At 57.2% G+C, this 19088-nt stretch overlaps 6 protein-coding genes across 6 annotated transcripts; 2 read left to right on the top strand and 4 right to left on the bottom strand.

The window, feature by feature from the left end:
* The first annotated feature begins 77 nt into the window (after positions 1-77).
* On the top strand, positions 78-2255 carry J3D65DRAFT_641046 (chaperonin Cpn60/TCP-1 family). The gene is made up of 3 exons (XM_066801852.1): positions 78-290; positions 405-775; positions 841-2255. Exons 1-3 carry the CDS (start codon positions 232-234, stop codon positions 2082-2084), a joined length of 1674 nt encoding a protein of 557 aa, XP_066650618.1. The 5' UTR covers positions 78-231; the 3' UTR covers positions 2085-2255.
* A 1710-nt stretch (positions 2256-3965) lies between these two features.
* Positions 3966-6400, bottom strand: J3D65DRAFT_653912 (kinase-like domain-containing protein; the record flags this gene model as incomplete). Its single annotated transcript, XM_066802473.1, has 4 exons — positions 6291-6400; positions 4677-5961; positions 4058-4606; positions 3966-4009 (listed from the first exon to the last, which is right to left on the bottom strand). Exons 1-4 carry the CDS (start codon positions 6327-6329, stop codon positions 3966-3968), a joined length of 1917 nt encoding a protein of 638 aa, XP_066650617.1. The 5' UTR covers positions 6330-6400.
* A 920-nt stretch (positions 6401-7320) lies between these two features.
* On the bottom strand, positions 7321-10400 carry J3D65DRAFT_672145 (uncharacterized protein; the record flags this gene model as incomplete). The annotated part of the gene is made up of 4 exons (XM_066803453.1): positions 7321-7330; positions 7392-8439; positions 8707-8818; positions 9102-10400. 4 exons carry the CDS (start codon positions 10398-10400, stop codon positions 7321-7323), a joined length of 2469 nt encoding a protein of 822 aa, XP_066650616.1.
* Positions 10401-10882: 482 nt separating this feature from the next.
* On the bottom strand, positions 10883-12295 carry J3D65DRAFT_154981 (cell division control protein 42). The gene is made up of 4 exons (XM_066794125.1): positions 12113-12295; positions 11935-12054; positions 11436-11814; positions 10883-11376 (listed from the first exon to the last, which is right to left on the bottom strand). The coding sequence occupies exons 1-4, from the start codon at positions 12130-12132 to the stop codon at positions 11305-11307; spliced, it is 591 nt and encodes a 196-aa protein (XP_066650615.1). The 5' UTR covers positions 12133-12295; the 3' UTR covers positions 10883-11304.
* A 3278-nt stretch (positions 12296-15573) lies between these two features.
* On the top strand, positions 15574-17779 carry J3D65DRAFT_641033 (uncharacterized protein). The gene is made up of 3 exons (XM_066801851.1): positions 15574-15717; positions 16432-16670; positions 16721-17779. Exons 1-3 carry the CDS (start codon positions 15705-15707, stop codon positions 17309-17311), a joined length of 843 nt encoding a protein of 280 aa, XP_066650614.1. The 5' UTR covers positions 15574-15704; the 3' UTR covers positions 17312-17779.
* Positions 17533-19035, bottom strand: J3D65DRAFT_641028 (Sec61beta family-domain-containing protein). The gene is made up of 4 exons (XM_066801850.1): positions 18863-19035; positions 18393-18597; positions 18010-18105; positions 17533-17950 (listed from the first exon to the last, which is right to left on the bottom strand). Exons 1-4 carry the CDS (start codon positions 18863-18865, stop codon positions 17916-17918), a joined length of 339 nt encoding a protein of 112 aa, XP_066650613.1. The 5' UTR covers positions 18866-19035; the 3' UTR covers positions 17533-17915.
* Positions 19036-19088: the final 53 nt, after the last annotated feature.

The raw sequence follows: 19088 nt of genomic DNA, 5'->3' as shown, positions 1-19088 counted from the left end.
ATGCCAAAATCCAAACAAGACACATGTAGTGATATAGTGACTGACGATTCGAGGGCGGTCAGGGGCCCCCCTGTTGCGGGGTGCGGTGGCGCCAAGCCTTGCAGACCGACGCGACGGGGCGGGAGTTGCCAAAACCCAAACGCGACGCCCTGACGACCACCAGCTCGACTTTTTGCCCGCACACCCCGCCTGCTCCCAAACCACACGTTGCAGCGGCCAAACTCGTCCAACATGTCTCTCTCGATACCCAACGCCCCCAACGCTGGGCTCTTCAAGCAGGGCTACCAGAAGTACGCCTCCTCCAGTCTCTACGCACCCGCTCCGTCCGCCGCAGCGACCTCCGAGCTCCTACTCCCACCCCAGCAGCGCCCTTGACCCCTTTGCCATTACTGACAGTCCATCAGCTACGACGCTGAAGATGGCGCCGTCATCCGCAACATCGATGCATGCCGCGCCATCACGTCGACGGTGCAAACGTCACTGGGTCCCTATGGCCGCAACAAGATTGTCGTCAACCACCTCCAGAAGATGATCTTGACGTCGGATGCAGCCACCATCCTGCGCGAGCTCGAAGTCGTTCACCCTGCCGCCAAGCTGCTCGTCATGGCGTCGCAACAACAAGAGGCCGAGATGGGCGATGCGACCAACCTGGTCATTGTGCTGGCTGGCGAGCTGCTCAAGAAGGCCGAGGAGCTGATACGGATGGGCCTCAAGACGAGCGACATTGTGTTGGGATACGAAAAGGCACAGATTGAGGCTTTGAGGCTATTGGAGCGTAGGTTCATCAACACTGACGGCCATGGTCGAGAAAGGAGGTGGTTTGGCTGATTTGGAACACAGAACTCGTGGTTGACAAGGTGGAGGACATGAGAGACCAGGCACAGCTCAGCAAAGCGATCCGGACGGTCATTGCGGCAAAGCAAAACGGCACCGAGGATATTTTGGCAGACATGGTTGCAGAGGCCGTCTTGGCCGTCCTTCCCAAGAACCCGGTCAACTTCAACGTCGACAACATTCGCGTGGTCAAGATCATGGGCGGCAGCTTGGATCAGAGCAAGGTAGTCAAGGGCATGGTCTTTGGCCGTGAGCCCAACGGCAGCGTCAAGAAGGCCTCCAAGGCCAAGGTCGGCGTCTTCTCGTGCCCCATCGACATTAGCCAGACGGAAACCAAGGGCACGGTGCTCCTCCATAACGCCAAGGAGATGCTCGACTTTAGCAAGGGCGAAGAGCAGCAGGTCGAGACGGTTGTCAAGGAGCTGTACGACTCGGGTCTGCGCGTCATTGTCGCCGGCTCCACCGTCGGCGAGCTGGCCCTCCACTACCTCAACCGCTTCGGCATCCTCGTCATCAAGGTCCTCTCGAAATTCGAGCTCCGCCGCCTCTGCCGCGTCGTTGGCGCAACTCCTTTGGCGCGCCTGGGCGCCCCCATGCCCGACGAAATGGGCACCGTCGACGTGGTCGAGACGCTCGAAATCGGCGGCGACCGTGTGACCGTGTTCCGGCAGGAGAACGAGCAGACGCGCACGGCGACGCTGGTGCTGCGCGGTGCGACGCAAAACCACCTCGACGACGTGGAGCGCGCAGTCGACGACGGCGTCAACGTCGTCAAGGCCATTACGCGCGACCCGCGCCTGGTGCCCGGCGCCGGCGCCACCGAGGTGGCCCTCATCGACCGCCTCAACGCCATTGCCGAGAAGACGCCCGGCCTCAGCCAGTACGCCATCAAGAAGTACGGCGAGGCGTTTGAAGTGGTGCCGCGCACGCTCGCCGAGTCGGCCGGCCTCGACGCCACCGAGGTGCTGTCGCGCCTGTACACGGCACACGCGACGGCCGGCAAGTCCGCCGAGGAGGCATCATCGCCCGCGTCATGGGCCGCGGGCGTCGACATCGACAACGACGACAAGAGCGGCGTGCTCGACGCCGTGCAGGCCGGCATCCTCGACCTGCTCGTCGCCAAGAGCTGGGCCGTCAAGCTGGCCACCGAGGCCGCGCGCACCGTCCTCGCCGTCGACCAGATCATCGTCGCGCGCCAGGCTGGCGGGCCCAAGCCGCCGGGCCCCAACAAGAACTGGGACGAGGATTAAATTGGACGACGCATGAGTGAGGAGTAAGTGAAGGCAGGCATGGATGAAGATGTATGCATGCATTGCTCGGCGTGGTGGACCAGGGAGGCTTTTGGGATGGGAAGCTAAAGAAAAATCGATAGAAGTATAAAGCGATTGATCAAATGAATAATCTCTTGCCCGTTGGCTGCCATGTTGCGTTCGTTTGTTCGTTCGGTTATTTGGTAAGAAGGGAGTCGGCACATTCGCAGATATATAGACGTGTGGAGGTTACGAAACCCCCCATCATCCGCAGAACACGCTTCCAACCCTACACGCCACATATCCAGACATCACTCCAGCTACTCTACCCCCCCTCCTTCTATCCTCTCACTCTCCTCCCTCCTCCCTCCTTCCTTCTTCCTTCCTCTCTCACTTCATCTCAGCACCATCCTATGCCGTTACTGCACACATGCACGTTCGCATATGTGTGTGTATATATTTGCCTCAACATCTCAGTGTAGGATTTAATTGTACGACGCATGACGCACGATAGACATGGAATACAAGTACATGTCACAGTGCCCCATCCGCCATCTGCCATCTGTCAAATAGAGCCACAACGCGCTGCCCTGCGCTGCCCTGGGCTGCCCTGCCCCAGCTCACTCTAGCTTACTTATCCCCTACCTGCCCTCGACGAAGATGTCGATGATTGACCGACGGGGACTGGAGTCTAAAGGAAGGACTGACCAGGCGCGGGGCTGCGCAGGGAGGGAAAAAGTGTGGTGGGGTGTACAGAGACGGAGTGAGCGGGTGGGTGCCGCGTCAAGTTGTTGGCCAAGCAGAGTGGAGTGCAAGGGGCAAGCCAACAAGACAGCAGCAGAACAAGATCAGACAAGGGCAGACAAGCAGCAGCAGCAGCAGAGCGCCTCAGGCAGGCCAGGCCAGGCCGGGTCATGTAATTCCGTTGCAAAGAAGCTTTGCTCGCGTACCACCGCTGACTGGCTGACTAACTGACTAACTGACTGACTGACTGACTGACTGGCAGACTGGATAGAGAGAACGACGGAGCAAAAGAGTGAGCGAGGGAGAAAACGATTGTTGCTACAGCCACAAGCACCAAGCGACAGACAGCAGACAGAAGACGGCAGAGTCAAGTGACAACGGGGGGCACCGCGGCAGCGAAAGAAGGAAGAGCAAGAAGAAAAAGAAGCCAAACACCCAGACCAAGCGCGCCCAAGCGACCCAACGACGTATGGAGCGAAAGAACAGAAAAGAATCGAACGAGCCGTACGTAGTAGACAAAGGGCGCCAACAAGAACGATCGAGACGAAACGACTCTTTTGGTGCAAGAGAGAAGCATTACAAGAGAAGGACAAGCAGAAGCAGAGAGGAAGGGTTAGAAGAACAACATGGCGTGCGCCTTTTTTTCTCTTTCGAAGTTCCCGTTGCGTGCGCACAGAGAGAGAGAAAGGGGGGAGAGAAAGAAGATGGCCCCGTGGTATCTTGATAAAAGGGGATGAAGAGAGTATAATAGTACTTGTAGTAGTGTTGAACCGGGAGAGAAAGAAGTTGGAGCTGGGGAGAAGAAGCGGCCAAAAAGTTAGTGTTGTAAAGAGGTATGGTGGTGGTGGGAGTGGCTGAGGAACCCAAGGCCAAACAAGACGGTGACGTCTGTGGCAATCAAGAGAATATGTCTCTCTTCTGAACGCCCGAGAAAGAAAGAAGAAGCAGCAGCAGCAAAATGACAGCAAGCCAAAGGGACCGACAGCGTGAAACGAGCGCCAGAAGAAAGGACAACAACAACAACACAAGACGAAAAAAGCCTCATGGACCAAACATGGCAGAAAGTCGCGCAGACATCCTCACCATTAGACGACGACAGGACACGCGAAACCTGGCCCAGGAGCGCCTCACTAGCGGCTATCTGGCCGCATCTGACGCCGTTTCACCGGCTGCGCCACCGGCTTCGTTGGCAGCAGCGGCGTCCAGCATGGTTGAATCGGTACTCCCACTCCGTTCCGAATCGCTGTCCTCGTCCAGCCGCCTGAGCACCCCGCCCGCGATTTGCAGGCCGTTGCTGACCCATTCCATTTCGACCACCTCGTCGAGGGTCTTGCGGCCGCGGCTAACCTTTTTGAGCAAGCCTTCGACTACCTCGCGAGCTCCTGTCCAGGGGGCTGTTTCGGGCTTTTCAGGGTCCCACTCGCCATCATCGTTGCCGAATGCGCACCACAGCCAGTCGCAGCGGGCGATGCGGTGGACAGTCCTACTCCGTCCACGGCCCTTTCCTGGCGGAGGATCGAATGGGAGACGGCCTTCCATGAGCGCATACAGCAGCACGCCGAGAGCCCAGGCGTCAGTAGCGCGGCCATCATATGGCTGACCAAGCAGAATCTCTGGCGCTGCATAGTCCTCTGAGCCACAGCGTGTGGTGAGCGTCGGATTGGCCAAGTCGATTCTACGACAGAGCCCAAGATCGGTCAAGGTCAGGAGGGCAGTGGGATGGGTTTGGGGGCTTTGGATCGAGGACAGCGAGTCGACGGGGACGTTTAGGAGGACGTCTAGATTGCCGTGTTCAGCGTCTCAGCCAAGCAGTGATTGCGTTGGCACATGAAAGCAGGGGCAACTTACTCTCGAGTTTGATATCGCGGTGGACGATGCCTTGGCTGTGCAAGTGTCGTACGGCACCAACAAGCTCGGCGAAAAAGCGCTGGACCAGGGCGGGTGTGATGCGTTCTCGGTTCTTGTCGGCCAGTTCGTATAGATCGCCGCCGGGACAGTAGTTTAGTACCAACAAGGCTTGCTGGTCGTCGAAGTCGAATGCCTTGAGATGGATCAAGGAAGGATGCGAAATCGATCTCAGAACCTCTACCTCCCGCTTAAGGGTCATCTCGACTCTTGCCTCATCGGCACCTCCGGCTGGTCCATGCTCGACGATTTTGATGGCGACCAGCTTCTTCGGGTTGAGCTGCGATTCGGGTGGCGGTTCCTTGGACGTGATCTTTTCTCGGGTGGCCAATATGACTTTGCTAAAGGCGCCTTGTCCGAGTTCGCGTAGCGGACGGTAGAGCTTCCTCTTGCCGTTATCATGCTTGATAGACAAGTATCCGATATCCATGTCTTGGTCTTTCAAATCTTCCTCTTCGCTCTCGGTAGAACTGCGATTGCTGGGGGGAGGTGTAGGGAGCGTCCTCGCGTTCGAAGAGGCAACAGAAGGCGCAGCTGCCAGTCCGCGCTGCGCTGCCAGGTACTCTTCGCGGTGCAGTTGCGACTGAGGTACGGCATCCTCGGCGACCGGCTCCTTTGCCGTGCTGTTGGGATTTGATATGGTGACATGGCGTGGCCGCGCGTTGTGCAGCGGATCGGGGTGGTACTCGCTCAGACTACGATGGCGCGCGTGGGTTGATCTATTTTTCTCAACGGCCTGCATGTTGGCGCTGTGCGCCTCGACAGCGGCGGTCATGAGCCCCGAGTATCCTTTGCTTTTCCGCGAGGGCGTGCGCGAGGGCGACAAGGTGCCCGTCGACAGCATTGACAGGCAATCTTCTCGGGTAGCACCCGACGAGCCGCGGGATTCTGGTCGCGAAACGGTGGCACGGCGCCACGGGCCCGGCGAGTCGCCGCCGACGAGCGGCGAGGGCAGAGGCGTGATGTCGGTGAGAGCACCCAAGGCGGGCGAGGAAATGGCGGAGCTTGGAGAGAGCGAGCTGCCTAGACTGGCGGCAGAAAGGGCGGAACTGAGGCCCTTTGGCTGGTGGTGCTGGTGATGTTGTATGTCCATGGCGGCGGAGCTGTGAGGTTGTGGGACGTCGGCAGCGAGGGTATTGACGATGGAGGGCGTAGCATTCGAAGGGAGGATGGAGGTGAAGTCGGTCTGGAGCGACAGGCGGGCGGCCGAGGGCGAGCGGGAATGCGGCTTGCCGGCAGGGTTCAAGAGGGCGGTGGTTGCGGCTCTGTTTGCGTTTGCAGGTTCAGCAGGGTGGGCGGCTGAAGTTGGGTCGTGGTGAGGCGGAGGCGGAAGCCGAGGCGGAGAGAGTTCAGGTTCGTGTTGGTGGTCGTGGTCGTTGTCGTTGTGGTCGTCGCGGGCCAGGGCCAGGGCCAGGGCGGCGGACAAGGGGCCCGGGGGCTTTGTTTGTGGGATCGTGGGTTCGCTCATGAGGGAATGGGGTGGGATAAGGTCGTCACAGTCAAGAAGAGAGGCGGAAGAGTGATGCGATGCGATGGTTGAGGCCTCAAGCCACTCACGATTGCACCGCAGCCGCCCGAGGGCCGTGCGTGCGCCATGGAACTTGATTGCGCTGCTCGCTCTATCACTCGCGCTACCGCCGTTAGTTGATGCTGTGCTGAGCTGTCTGTGTCTCTTGTCCGTCTGGTGGGGAGCCGGCCGTAAGACAGACGTCAACTCCACCCATTCCTCCCTTTCCTTTACTGTTTAGGTGCATTCAGTACAGTACAACCCATGGCGCCGGAACACCCTGGCTCTTCCGACTGCTCCGGATGCTCTCGTGGTTGGCTCCTGCAAAGCTTCCCTGTCCCACGGTCCGCTGCCACGCTCTTCGCACGGCGACAGATGCGACCGATGCGCCGTGTGCCTTGCCAAATCTTTGTCCGTTTTGCATTTGTCGCAATCTCCACCACGTGCTCTGCCTCTTCGTTTTTCAAAACTTGTTTCTGTCTATCATCTACCTGCAGCGTGGGGGTATCTGGTACAAGCGAAGCAAAAGCAGCCAGGTAGCTAATTACGGCATGCGTCTCCCGGAGGACAGAAAAAAGGGAAAAAAGCACTAAAGCCGAGGGATGAGGGCAGTCGAGTATCCAGGATCATCCGAGTTCCAACTCCCAACCCCTAGGCGCAACTGTCGACATCTCCCTGGCTTCATCCATGATGGCGAATGGAGGCGACCAATGCTCCTTCACCTTGCCCATGCAACCAGAGGAAATTGAGCTGTAACCGAAGACTCGCGTCAAGGCCCACAGGCTTGCGAATCGTCAGAACTTTGAAACTCAACTCAAAAAACAAAGGGGGGTTAGAGGACAAAAGACGAAGACCAGCACAAAAGAGAGCCGATGCAAGAGCACCTGCAAGTGCCACGTAGATGCAGATTCGAGAGGCAGCACGAAAACGATGTGCAGAACTCGAAATTGACTCTACCGGCAAGCTCTTTAATCCGGCTCTTCATGAAAAACGCCCATCGAGTGCGGACAAAAGTACTCGCTGGGCATCTTCAGGGCTGCGAGCACCTTCCCGTATCAACTCATCAAGATTGTTCCATTCCTACTGGCGGCTGCAACACTCTCGTCAGTCATACAAGTCAACGATAGAGCGAAAGGTCAAGGAAGGCCTACCGATTGCCGGCGCCGGGGCCGTTTCCGCTCCTGTTTCCATTGCCGTTGCTGTTGCTGCGGCTGTGGCCGTAGCCGCAGCCGTAGCCGTGGCCATGGCTTGCATTGTTGTAACCACCCTGGTAGTTGGGGTGCTGGGCAGACTCGCCTCCGTTGTAGTAACTCTGACCGACTTGAGTGTACGGCATCTGGCCACCACCTTGGTTGCCCATTACCATCTGGCGAGCATTGTCATAGCCATTCCAGAGAGGGATTCCAGGCGGTGGTCCATGGTAAGGCCGACGAATCTGGGCAGGTGGACTAGGGCCTGGGACGTTGTCGTCTTGAGATGCAGAGCACATCTTGACCACGTCGTCCAACTTTTTCTCAAACCGCTGCATCATCTCATCGAGCCTGCCAAGTACGCTGCATACGTGATCGTTCTTGTCCGCCAGTGCCTTCATCGGCTTCATGACTTGCTCATCCAGGTTGACGTTGAATGTCTCGATCGCCTTCTTGACTTTCTCCAACTCGGCTCCCGAACGGCCCACATTGTGCTCAACCGCGTCCATGTTGCTTCGAAGGTCTGTATACTGTTCATTCATGACGTTCTTGATATCATCAACCTGGGAGGCCACATAGGCGAAGACCTCATCCTGGGATTGCCTAGTCGTCGTCTGGGCCGCGTCGTTGGCTTGGTCAATGTGAAAGTGAAGAACATGGAAACCGGTGATGATCTCGCACAAGGGGTCCTTCGGAATAGCCATGGTCTGAGACGCGGTACGGCTATTGAGTGGAGAAGGCACGGCGCTTGGGACTTGGAAGCTCATCGGAGACTCGCTCGGGTCGCGCTGAAACTGAGAGAGGAAAGGCGTGAGGCCAAAGGAAGGCGCAGTCGGCTGGTTTGGTTGCGCGTTGCCGGTGACGTGACTGGGCGTCTTGACGTTGCTGGTAGGCTCAGGCATCTCTCTGACAGGAGTGGTATGATTCTGGTTGCTCTGATCGCGGTTGCCGACGTGGGAAGAAGATTCTTGGTGTGAACTCTCCATGATGTGGGGCGCCATGCGGGTTCCTGTTTGCGGATAAGAAGAGGTCAGAGGATGTTCAGAATGGCCATAGCTGGAGGGTGATGGCAAAAGACATGGAGAGGTAAGGTGTGGCAAAGGGAGCTCCTGCCCTTTGAGCGAAGACGTTCGATGCGGCCAGCAAGCCGAATCAAGATTCAGACCCGCAGCCCTGTCCAAAGGCTCTTCTTCACCCTCTTGCTCCCGTGCTGGCTCAGGCGAAGACTTGTTTGGGAGAGACTGCGACCGACCTTGGAGGGTGAATGGATGCTTACGCGTGAGCTTGCCCTTGACTGGAGTGCTTTGATGGTGATGGTCGCGATCCGAAGGCTCCTCTATGGGCGCAAGCTTGGAGGTGTGCTTTGGGAAGCGAATGAATTTATCAGACTGAAAGACGGTAAATGTAAGCAATGTGGTCGGTAAGACGGTTGAATGTTGGGTGAAGACTGGTGAATTGGACGGGAATCACATCAATGGAAGCAATGATGAGGGTCACATGTAGCCGCGAGGACTGCCCGTCCGCGCACCTCACACCCACCACGGCCCGGGCAGCCGCCGAGACATCAGGTAGCTGACGTCACAGGGTCTGATGTTGGGGCAGTCGCAGTGCGTGCAGCAGTCACCAACGCAACGCGGCTAACCACACAGGACAAAGAAACCACAAACATACCTCGCAAGTTCCAGGAGTCTGAGACTGCACAGAGTACACCGAAGGAGAGTAGTCAAAGACTTCTCCATTTGACGTTGTGACACGCAGAGTCTGCTTCAGGCGAAGGCCTTCGGGCGTGGACTTGGTCTCGCAAGGCAACAAGTCCTGGTGTCCTCCAATGCTGCCGCGCATCGAGTAAAGGCTGGGAGCCCGACCTACTACTTGGACAAGCCCTGCAGGGCCAGACCGCATCTTGATTTCCTCGGTCGCCTCGTGCTCAGTCGGGGCTTTCTTGTCAGCATTGAAACAATCCGTCTCCGTCTCAGACATGCCATGCTCTCCAACGCTCCCAAAGGCTGGCATCCTTCTAGCAGCGAGTTCAAGGTTCAACTTCTTGAGATGAGGGGGAGTGTCTTTGGCAGGCGGGGGCGGAGGAGTGCTTGAGCTGTCAAGGCTGACGGTCGATGGGCCAGGATTGTGCTGGGGAAGGCTGGCCTTGCTATTCTTGCTTTGGTCAGAGAATCTGCTCTGCTGAGTTGCGCTCGAGGAGGGCGCCTGTGGAATGGCCGGCATATCGCCATCGGTGCCCGGCAGCGCATTGAAAGTCTTGGATCGTCGGTCATCAGAGGCCTTGTCTCCAGGCGGATCAGCTTCAGATGAGGACTGCGACCTGAAGCGCAAGTTGAACTTCTTGGACCGCATTCTGATGTGGCTTGGCATGGCAACTCGAAGTCCCCTCTTGGGACTGCGCTTCTTGTAATGGACGCGAGCCGCATAGGGAGGAGTGCCATCATCGTACTCCACGCTGGGCTGGCGAGAACGGGGCGGTGTCGTATTCGAGCTTGCCATCATTTCCAAGAGCTTCTTCTCCCTGCGCGACTCGATGAACGCACGATCCGTCGGGATAGCCTCCTCGTCTTCCTCCGGAACAAGCTTCAGGTTTCCCGGGCCAAAACTGGAGCGCCGGGGCCTCTTTACTTGAGCCTGCTCATCCATCTGAGCCATGAACGTCGTGATGGTTGTGCGCGGTGTGTCAGAGACGGCATTTGTAGCGGATGTAGCCTCGTCGGATTCGCGTCCTGTGTAATTCCGGTTGCCGAGCGGAGGAGGCTGAGATTTGCTGCGGAGGCCTCTCTCACGGTCGTATTGGTCGCGATAGGAGTCGTCGCCGTAGCGGGACCGGTACGATTGCGACCGCTGGGTCTCGTCAAGAGTCTGGAACAACTTGGGGGAATCGCCAGACCGGCCGCTGCCAATTGACGACTTCTTGGGCGACGTCGGATGACGCTTTTGAGGACTGTAGCAGCTGACCACCGGCATGTTGGCGGATTCCTCGCAAGAAGACCTGAGGAAGAAGTGGTACTTGTCAGTCAATGAGGATTGCTCGGGCGGGCAGATTTCTTACCAGGTGCTGGGAGCGCGAAATTCTGTGATAGAGGGTGTGCAGTTGTGGTGTCAAGATGTGCTTTGACAAGATGCCCTAGCTCAAGGTAAACAAAACGACACAAGCAGCCGTGAGATCAGAGTTATTCCGCTTGAGGACGCTCGCGAGGATCAATTTTGGCAGGCTGAGAGGCTGGGGTTTTGCTGTAAACAACAAAAGCCCGCGGCGCGTCCTGAATGAGCACGTCTCCCACCTGACCCGCCGAGCACCATGGCTTTGCTCAATCACAGAGAATAGTTGGAAAATAGAAATTTCTTGCAGAAAGTAGAATGGATAACTGAGAGAGCTTCGAGCTGAGAGATTTAGAAAAAAAAAAAGAGATTATACTCATCCCTTGTGCGAGAGTTCCTCCACGCCATCCTTGTCCTCGAGGCCAAATCTTCCGGATTCGCCAGCTTTGGAAGCCCATGAACAGACCCTCGAATGCCTTTTGTCCGTGCTCCCGCCGGCCCATCTTCCTCTCTCGCGGCCTCTGCAAGCTCTAAGCTCCCAGCACCAGTCGTCTGCAACTGCGCGTCTTGTCAGCTGCATCATGATGTGTTGTTCCCATGAGCCAATTTCACACTCTCTCCAATGTTTGATGATCTTTCAACTCGAATCGAAAGCTGCCAAAAGTTGAGGGAAAAACTGATTCCGCTACCCAAAGCGCCGGGTCTCCACAACAAGGTATCCGGGAAACCAACCACGCCCGACCTGAAAGCATTGAGGAACTGGGAAGAATGGAGCTATGGCATTGCTCGCGCCTCTGACTGTGTGTAGCTACCGGTGAGCCCGTCGAGACTACAAGACGACGCAATGCCGGCTTTTGTTCGGCTTCTTCGTCTGGGGTGGCTCTAGAGCTGCGACGATTGCCTGCAAGACGCAAGTGGGTTAGCGCCGTGGCTGCGGCGGATTCTGGCAGGAATGCAAACCTCATCAAAGACGTCCTTCAGCTTGTACTGCGTGAGCGCCGAGCACTCGACGTACTTGACGGCACCGAGCTCCTTGGCCATGCGCTCGCCGTCCTCGCGCCTAACGGGCTGCATCTTCTGCTTTGCCAGCTTCTCGCGGACGCTCGCGTCATCCCTCAGATCGACTTGGGTTCCAACAATCAGGCACGGCACTCCAGGGCAGTGGTGGTGGACCTCGGGGAACCACTTCTCGCGGACGTTTTCGAAGGAGGCGGGGGATGTGACGGAGAAGCAGACGAGGAAGACATCGGTTTGGGGGTACGAGAGGGGTCGAAGGCGGTCGTAGTCTTCCTGACCGGCAGTATCGAACAGACCCAGAGTGTAAGGCTCATCGCCAATCCTGAGACATTTTGGTTAGTGGGGTGGGTCGTCGGAGCGGAGGTGGAGGGCAAGCTCCAAGGAGGAGCTGCGATATGACGTCTCGAGACGAGATCGAGACGAGACGGGGGAGTTGACTCACATGACGGTAACAGCGTAGTTATCGAAGACTGTAGGCACGTATTCCGAGGGGAATTTGTTGGTGGTGTAGGATATCAGCAGGCAGGTCTTGCCGACAGCACCGTCGCCGACGACGACGCACCTAAGCAGGCCCTGGTCAGCGCACCGTCGACGGAGGAATGTAGCAGCAGCAGACGTACTTGATGGTAGCGACAACCATGGCGAGAGAGCGAGGAGAGCCGAGGAGTGTGCCGGTGGTGATGGGAAGAGGGTGACGGGCGAGCGCCGATCGGAGGTGGGCAGGAGAGCGAGGTCAGGTAGGTGGCAAGGTAGGTAGGTAGGTAGGTAGGTAGGTGGGTAGGTGGGTAGGTGGGTAGGCAAGTAGGTGAGGTGGGTGGTAGGTTGGCGCGGCGGCTGTAGCGAGGGGTCGACGATGCACCGGCAGCGCGGGCGTCGCAAAGGTAGGAGGCTAGGGCTGCTGCACCCACACACGGCGACGCGAGCTGGTGGTTCGGAGGAATACTGCAAGTCAAGAAGAGGATGAGCATCAGCAACAGAGAGTGGACAGGAAGTGACGCTTGGCCTCGGCACGCGGCTGCGACAGCCTGGCTACATAAGCAGAGCAGAGCAGAGCAGGAGACGTACAACTGACGGCAGAGACGCGTGCAACGCCCAGTGGTCTGTGGTTGAAACTCGAAACGTACGGGACGTCTGCGCTGCACGCTGGTCGGGGCTTGGCCGGACACGACACGAGAGAGAAGAATGGTGGTCGCGGTGGTGGAGGACGAGGGGGAGTCGAGTCGTCGAGTTGGAGTGAGGCGTGTGAGGGGGTGGGGACGGGCTGGAGGACCTGACGAGCTGCAGGATGGGGATGGGGGCGGCAGAGCAGACGAGACGAGACGAGACGAGACGAGACGAGACGAGACGGACGGACGGCGACGACGACGACGACGACAACTCGGTGGAGGAGCAGAGCAGTCGACAACATGAAGCTGTGCCTATCACAAACGGAGATTGATGGCGCCGAGTAGTGCGTGCCCCTTTGGTCGGTGATTCGTTACCTCTGCCATGCGCTGTCCCTCCCCTCCAACTAATGTGGTAGTTAACTATTGCTCTTCTGTCTATGTACGGCTTGACTTCATTGTTTCTTTTGTTCGCTCGCTCTTCCTTTTGCCTCTCGTCCTTCTTCCGCCAGGTCCTCTCACTGCCGACTGCTTGTCTCCACCCTGGTCGAGGCCGTCAACCTCTGTTTCATCCAAGGCCCACGGTGCGCCGCAAACCCTATCCCCACCGTTATTGCTTTCCTTCGCTCTTTGTTTTGTTTTGTCGCATGGCAGCTCCCTTTGTCATTGAGTCGTCGCACCGTGCCAGGTTATCCCGTTGCCCGCCATAGGTAGTGCCGCTGAAGGAGCCGAACGGCTTCGGTGCAGATAAACTTTCCATAGCAATCTCATCTCCACCAAATCCAACTGCCGCCTCACGCGTCTGCCAATCCCTCGCCATAAACAGAACACCTCTCATTCCCTCTGCTCTCTACAGAACAGCACCGCACCGCACCCTAGCCCTCCTCGTATCCTCATGCAGCCGCAGCATCGGCCCGTCAACGCCATCCCGTGCCGTTCAACGGCATGGGTCCCGTCTTGTCCCCTGATCATGGTATGTATGGTTATTTCCTTGCCATCCGACGCTCAATTGACTGCACTGTGCGCACACCGACCATCGGCAACCGCGTGTGCAACGTGCCCCGGATCGCTGCAAGCTGCTGGCCGCCGTCCCTCTGCTCTACCAGACCGCCTGCCTTTGGATCCCGCTTCAACCCCGTGCCTTTTACCAGCACTGTCGAATCGTACTTCGGGGGACTACAAGGAATGCCACAATCTCCCGTGACCAACAAATGGCGGAAAATGCAGCATTCTGTACTTTTTCCATGGTCATGGCGTGGACCCATGCAAGGCTTTGTTTTTCATCTATTCCTTGTACAGATGATCAATCCACCAAGGTGCCGTGATCGACCTATGGCCAGATCTAGACACAAGCATCCCATCCAGACAAAGAAAACCGAGACCAGACCAAAGGGCACTTGGCACGCCCCAGACACGTCACCTGTGCAATTGGACAGAAAGCTCCAAGAGCCACGACATGGCCGTGGCATCATCCACATCGGTCCGCCGCGGCCCCATGTCTCCCGGAAACTCTCCGTCTTCTAAAGCATTACTCGATCTGGCAGCAGCTTAACCAATCCGCGTATAGCCTGTCCCACTACCCCTCCCCTCCCCCTCTGCCGGCGTCGAACCTAGCCACGTTATGCTCAAGCATCTGGATTGGCTGCAAGGCTTTCACCTGTTTTTTTTTTTTTTTTTTTTTTTTTCTCTCTTTCTTTTTTCCTCAGTTGTGGATTTCGGGAAACTACGTCACTGTGCGCTCTCGAAATGGTGCGACTTGACGGACCACCTCTACTTCACCTACTATACAACACAATCGCTCTCATATGTATATTCGACACAAGTCGGCCAATTCTGATCAAACTCATCCCCAGCCCTTCTCCACCTCGCCCTCCACACTTTCCCAACCACTCGCCACCCCTCCCGTCCCGCCCGTTGGGTTGCCAACTTTTGCGGCGTGCGCACGTCGAAACCCGGGATCGGCGGCCCGCCTCATCCCAACAGGGACGGGATGAGTCGTGCTCAGGAACAAGCGAGTAGTCCAGGCCATCCGCGTCGCTGAATAATCGGTCAAATCGATAGCTGCGCTGCGAGTGCCACTATTGATACGGAGAAAGCCTATTCGGTCCTGCTGGGTAGGGCCAATGACTTGCGAGGGCAAGCGCCTTTTATCTTCTTTTCGTTTGCGTCCGTTTTTCAGATGTCATGGTGACGAAAGGTGGGGGTTAAACGTGGGAGTATTGATCGTGGGATTGGAGTAACATGAGTAGACCAAGTTGCGCCATGAAGCCACTCGGTGTCCCAATTGGACCTGTCACTTCGCGATAGACCGGTGGATCTATTGACTGAGCTTGGCATCCTTCCAGGCGTGTTATGCTGACCTGCGAACGGAGAATGCTCCGGCTTACAGCTAATGCTTTGATATATATCTGCGCTTGTGCTTTGGAACAAACTGCTTTTAAAGTTCTTCAGATTCCTCATGCTCTTGTTCTGCTCTGCCAACTTCTGCTTGGATCTCTTACATCATGAGTCCTGCAGAGATGGAGTTGAACAAGAAGTTGACTTCTGCTCTGATGAAAAATGCGTGACCTCAAATGGCCAGCTCAGTAGTTCACCATGTTATATGGCAAATGGCTTGGTTGATGGTTAGTTCGACGAGAACTGTAACGTCACGATGCCATGAGTCCCTAGCTATGCATTTTGCCATTTGAAACTTGAGAGATGGAATGGAGAAAAAAGCGGTGATTCGTGTCAGGACTCACACACATATTGACTGCTCTTATCAACCCCTGGAAATAAAATACATGAAGTGTCAGTATGACGATACTACGATCACAAACGCCCACAGCCAAATTGAATAGTTCATGATACCAAGGAGGGAAGTGAAGAAGTAGATCATGGTGGTTGAGGGCTCTAGCTTCAGCCCTATGCACAGGCCACCTACACTGGCCGCTCCGTCCCCTCGAGCTTGGAGCCAACTGGACTGGACCTGTCGTCCCCAGACTTCCTCCGCACCATCTCCTCGCCCTCCACTTCTTGCGCTACTTCCTCTCCACTCGACACGACCATCCCTTTCCTCCTCTCTCACGAGCACCTCTTGACCCACCAACCCCACACCACGGCCTGCGCAATGCCGCCTACAGGTTTGTCTTCCCATTCCCTTGCTCTTCACGCGTCATCCTTTCGCGCATCGTCACCCCCCGGGTCTTGCTTTGCAAACTGTTCTTCGAACGCGCCCTGGAGCTCTGGAGGCCGATTCCATCGTCGGGACCAATTCAACCACAAAGACGAACCGCAGATCCGTTCGGCAAACTCAAGAGCCAGCATCAAGATGTCAACAGCTTGCGCCAGTTCCAACGCGGGTCTTCCAAAGGTCGTTCCCTTTGAAAGCGCGTCGGCCGCTCCCCAAGTGAGCCAAACACCAGCTTCGGACAGCGATACCTTCCACGCCGCTACTGAACATCCGAAATCGCCGCTCGATCGTCCGGACAATTCTGGCCCTAAAAACTACAACGCTTGGGTCGAGTACAGCAACTTAGCAAGGCAGGGAATCCAGTCGGAATGGAAGACGTCTTGCGACTACCGCAGACTGCCGTAAAATACAATACCATTACGACAGGGTTGCGCCCAACGAGTGAAGGACTGTTCGACCTCCAACTCAGTTGATGCGCGAGGCAACACCACACACTTGGATACCACTTGGGTCTTCCGGACTTTGGCTTCGATTAAGCCCTCCTTCTCTTGGATGACCCGCCAGAACAGCCTTATCTAACTAGCCGGAGGACCCGTACCGTTGCGCTGCTTCACAATCGTTCGCATGAGAATCTTCTACTGAGCTTCTGCTAACAAGCAAGCAGAAAACACGACACCTCTCCCCCCGTCAGTCGAGGCGGCGTACTACCGGAAATGCATTGAGCTGAAACGTCGCCTGAACGAAATCGAGGCCAACAATGATGCGGCACGACTGCGGAAACTCCGGGTCGACCGATCAATCATGAAGCTGAGGCTGGAACGCGCCTTTCTCCTGGAGCGACTCGCCGAAAGAATGGCGCCCAATGTAGATGAGTCCGATCGTAGCACCAGTCCTCCTCCAACGGTTCGTGTCCAGGGGAACGAGATTCGTCAATAACTGACGGGAGATGACAGCCTCAAGAGAAGCCCACCCGGAGCAAGCGTGGCCATCGTCAAAAGACGCCTCCTCTCGATTCCTCACAACACGGAAGCAACGTCCCCTCGCACCACTCGCCCCACAACCCCAACAACTCGCACTCGCACCTCCGAGACGTCCAAACCATGTCGGCCGCATCGACGCCAGAGCCTCGCCACGGCGGCAGCCAAAGCGGCATGTTCTCTTCCTTCGGACCGGGCCACCCATCCATGCCCACGCCCATGAACGGCGCCGCCACGCCGTCGACGCCCTTTGGCAGCACCACGGGACAGCCTCTGCGCCCGCTCTCGGCGACCTCGCACGGCGGCCCTCTGCCGCAGCCGCAGTTTGTCGAGGAGCGGCGGTCGGTCGAGAACGGCTCCACGGCCAGCGCGGAATACAGCCGGCCCTACGGCGGCGGGGCAGGCGACAAGATGGGCTCGGGCTCGGGCTCAGACGCGAATGGCGAGCGGCGCGGCGGAATGCAGGACACGGAAATGGGCGAGGCGGGCCGCCCGGCGCAGGAGGGTAGTCAGCCGCCGGCTGGGTTCAGCAGCAGCGGCGGCGGCTTCACCGCCGTCAATCGGTAGAAACAGTTGATGAAGAAGTGGTGCAAGAAATCGAGACTCGGTTCTCCACAGGGTAGCGACGACCAGCGGCGGGACGAGGACGAGGACGAGGATCAATCGAAGAACATGGATACCGACTTCCTCGTCGATTAAGACTTTTGCGCGGGATATTTCTTTGCACCACCATCAAACTAGAAGACGGGTAATGGCACACAGTGTGGAAGCAGAAGCAGCATGGTCAAACCTCTGCCCATCTTTTCTCTTTCTGGTCGAGTCGTCACACTAGGCGAGAGAGAGCGTGGGCATTTCAGAGCTTTGCAATAATTCATTTCCCTGTAACCCCGTTCCCCTCTTAAAAAAGTCACCTAATTTACAGCTCCAATATCCGCGCGCATTTGAAGAAGACCGCGCTCTTTTGGGCCGCCTGTCTGCCCGGCGTTCGTTGTGTTGGCGGTTGTAGTAGCAGTAGCAGAAACAGTAGTATCTCAGTCCAATTCATCTCACCCAGGCATCCATCTGCCGTCTGGGTGGACAATCCAGCACCACGAGCTCTGCACCAAATTTTTCCTCGTTTTCTCTTCGTTCCGGCTCCGGGTATCTGCATTCCGTGGTCTCGAGGCTGTGTCTACGCAGAGAATTTCCTCGTGACCTTGGCAATGACTATCGTTCTGTTAGCCCGCCGATTTGAGGGGTGTGGGAGAGTGGAGATGTGCTCGTACCGTGTAGCGCGACGACCGAGATGATGAAGCCCAGGCTCAGCACCATGACGACGACGGGGTCGACCTTGAGGCCGGGCGACTCGTCCGTGTACAGCCCTGAAAGTGGATGTAGGGTTAGCAATGCTCTTGATCTTGATATTGCTCTTGCGCGATCACGTTGCCATGCTGCTTGATCGAGTGTGTCGCAAAGAAATGACAACCCCGAGTTCCAACGTTGGTCCCAGGGAGCCACCATCTCTTTTGAAACTCATCGTGTGCCCTTTTGCCACAGGCCTCTCCCGATTCTCGCATCTCGGTCCCTCCAATTCCCCATTCTTGGCCCCGTAACCCAAGCAACCGCAGGAAAGAACAACAAAAGTCCGCGGAGAAGTGGGGAAACCTACTCAGCATGGTCGAGCTGCTTCCTCCAGCGCCAGCGGCGCGGGTGCTGCTGGGACGAGCATTGGCAGCCTTGTCGGCACGGTCGGCCGCGGCCTTGCGCCTGATGGCGGTCGCGGGACCGCCGGGGGGCTTGGGCGACGAGGGGCGGGCGGTAGTCGAGCCGGTCGAGGGCGGCGAGTTGACGGGCGAGGTGGGGCGCGGCGAGGACTGTTGTTGGGCGAAGCGCGGGCGGTTAGCTTGTCATGGCTGCTGGCTGGAGCTTCAATGGTGAAGATGGCGACGGCAAAAGCATTTGGGGCGCGAAAGATTGGAGAGACTGTTGAAGAGAATGGATTGATGGTTGAAGGGATGGCCTGAAGCTGGGGTTTGGTGCGTGGGTGGGAGCTTGGTTGGAGTTGATGATCCCCAGATTGCGGGTAGAACAGGCCGGTTGCGCGGGCACGGTGGAGCTGGGGAGAAAGCTTCTACGCACCATTATGGGAAGCGGTCGAAAAGGAACGGAAAGGCGGGGGTATCTTCAGAAAGCGGTCGTCAGGGCGTTTGGGATATGCGGGTGTTGTAGAAGTCCAGTCGGCGCAGTAATGGAGTTAGAGGACACGCTGCCGGACTGCCCCTTCCTTTCCCGAGAAGCGAGGTGCGCCACACCACATCCAGGTCGATAGGTGCTGAGCCACAGATTGCGGCTGGAGACCCCCTTC

This window comes from Phyllosticta citribraziliensis (genome assembly GCF_038025025.1).
Source record: "Phyllosticta citribraziliensis strain CPC 17464 chromosome Unknown J3D65scaffold_14, whole genome shotgun sequence".
Lineage (NCBI taxonomy): Eukaryota > Fungi > Ascomycota > Dothideomycetes > Botryosphaeriales > Phyllostictaceae > Phyllosticta > Phyllosticta citribraziliensis.
This window is presented reverse-complemented; position numbering and strand designations above follow the sequence as displayed.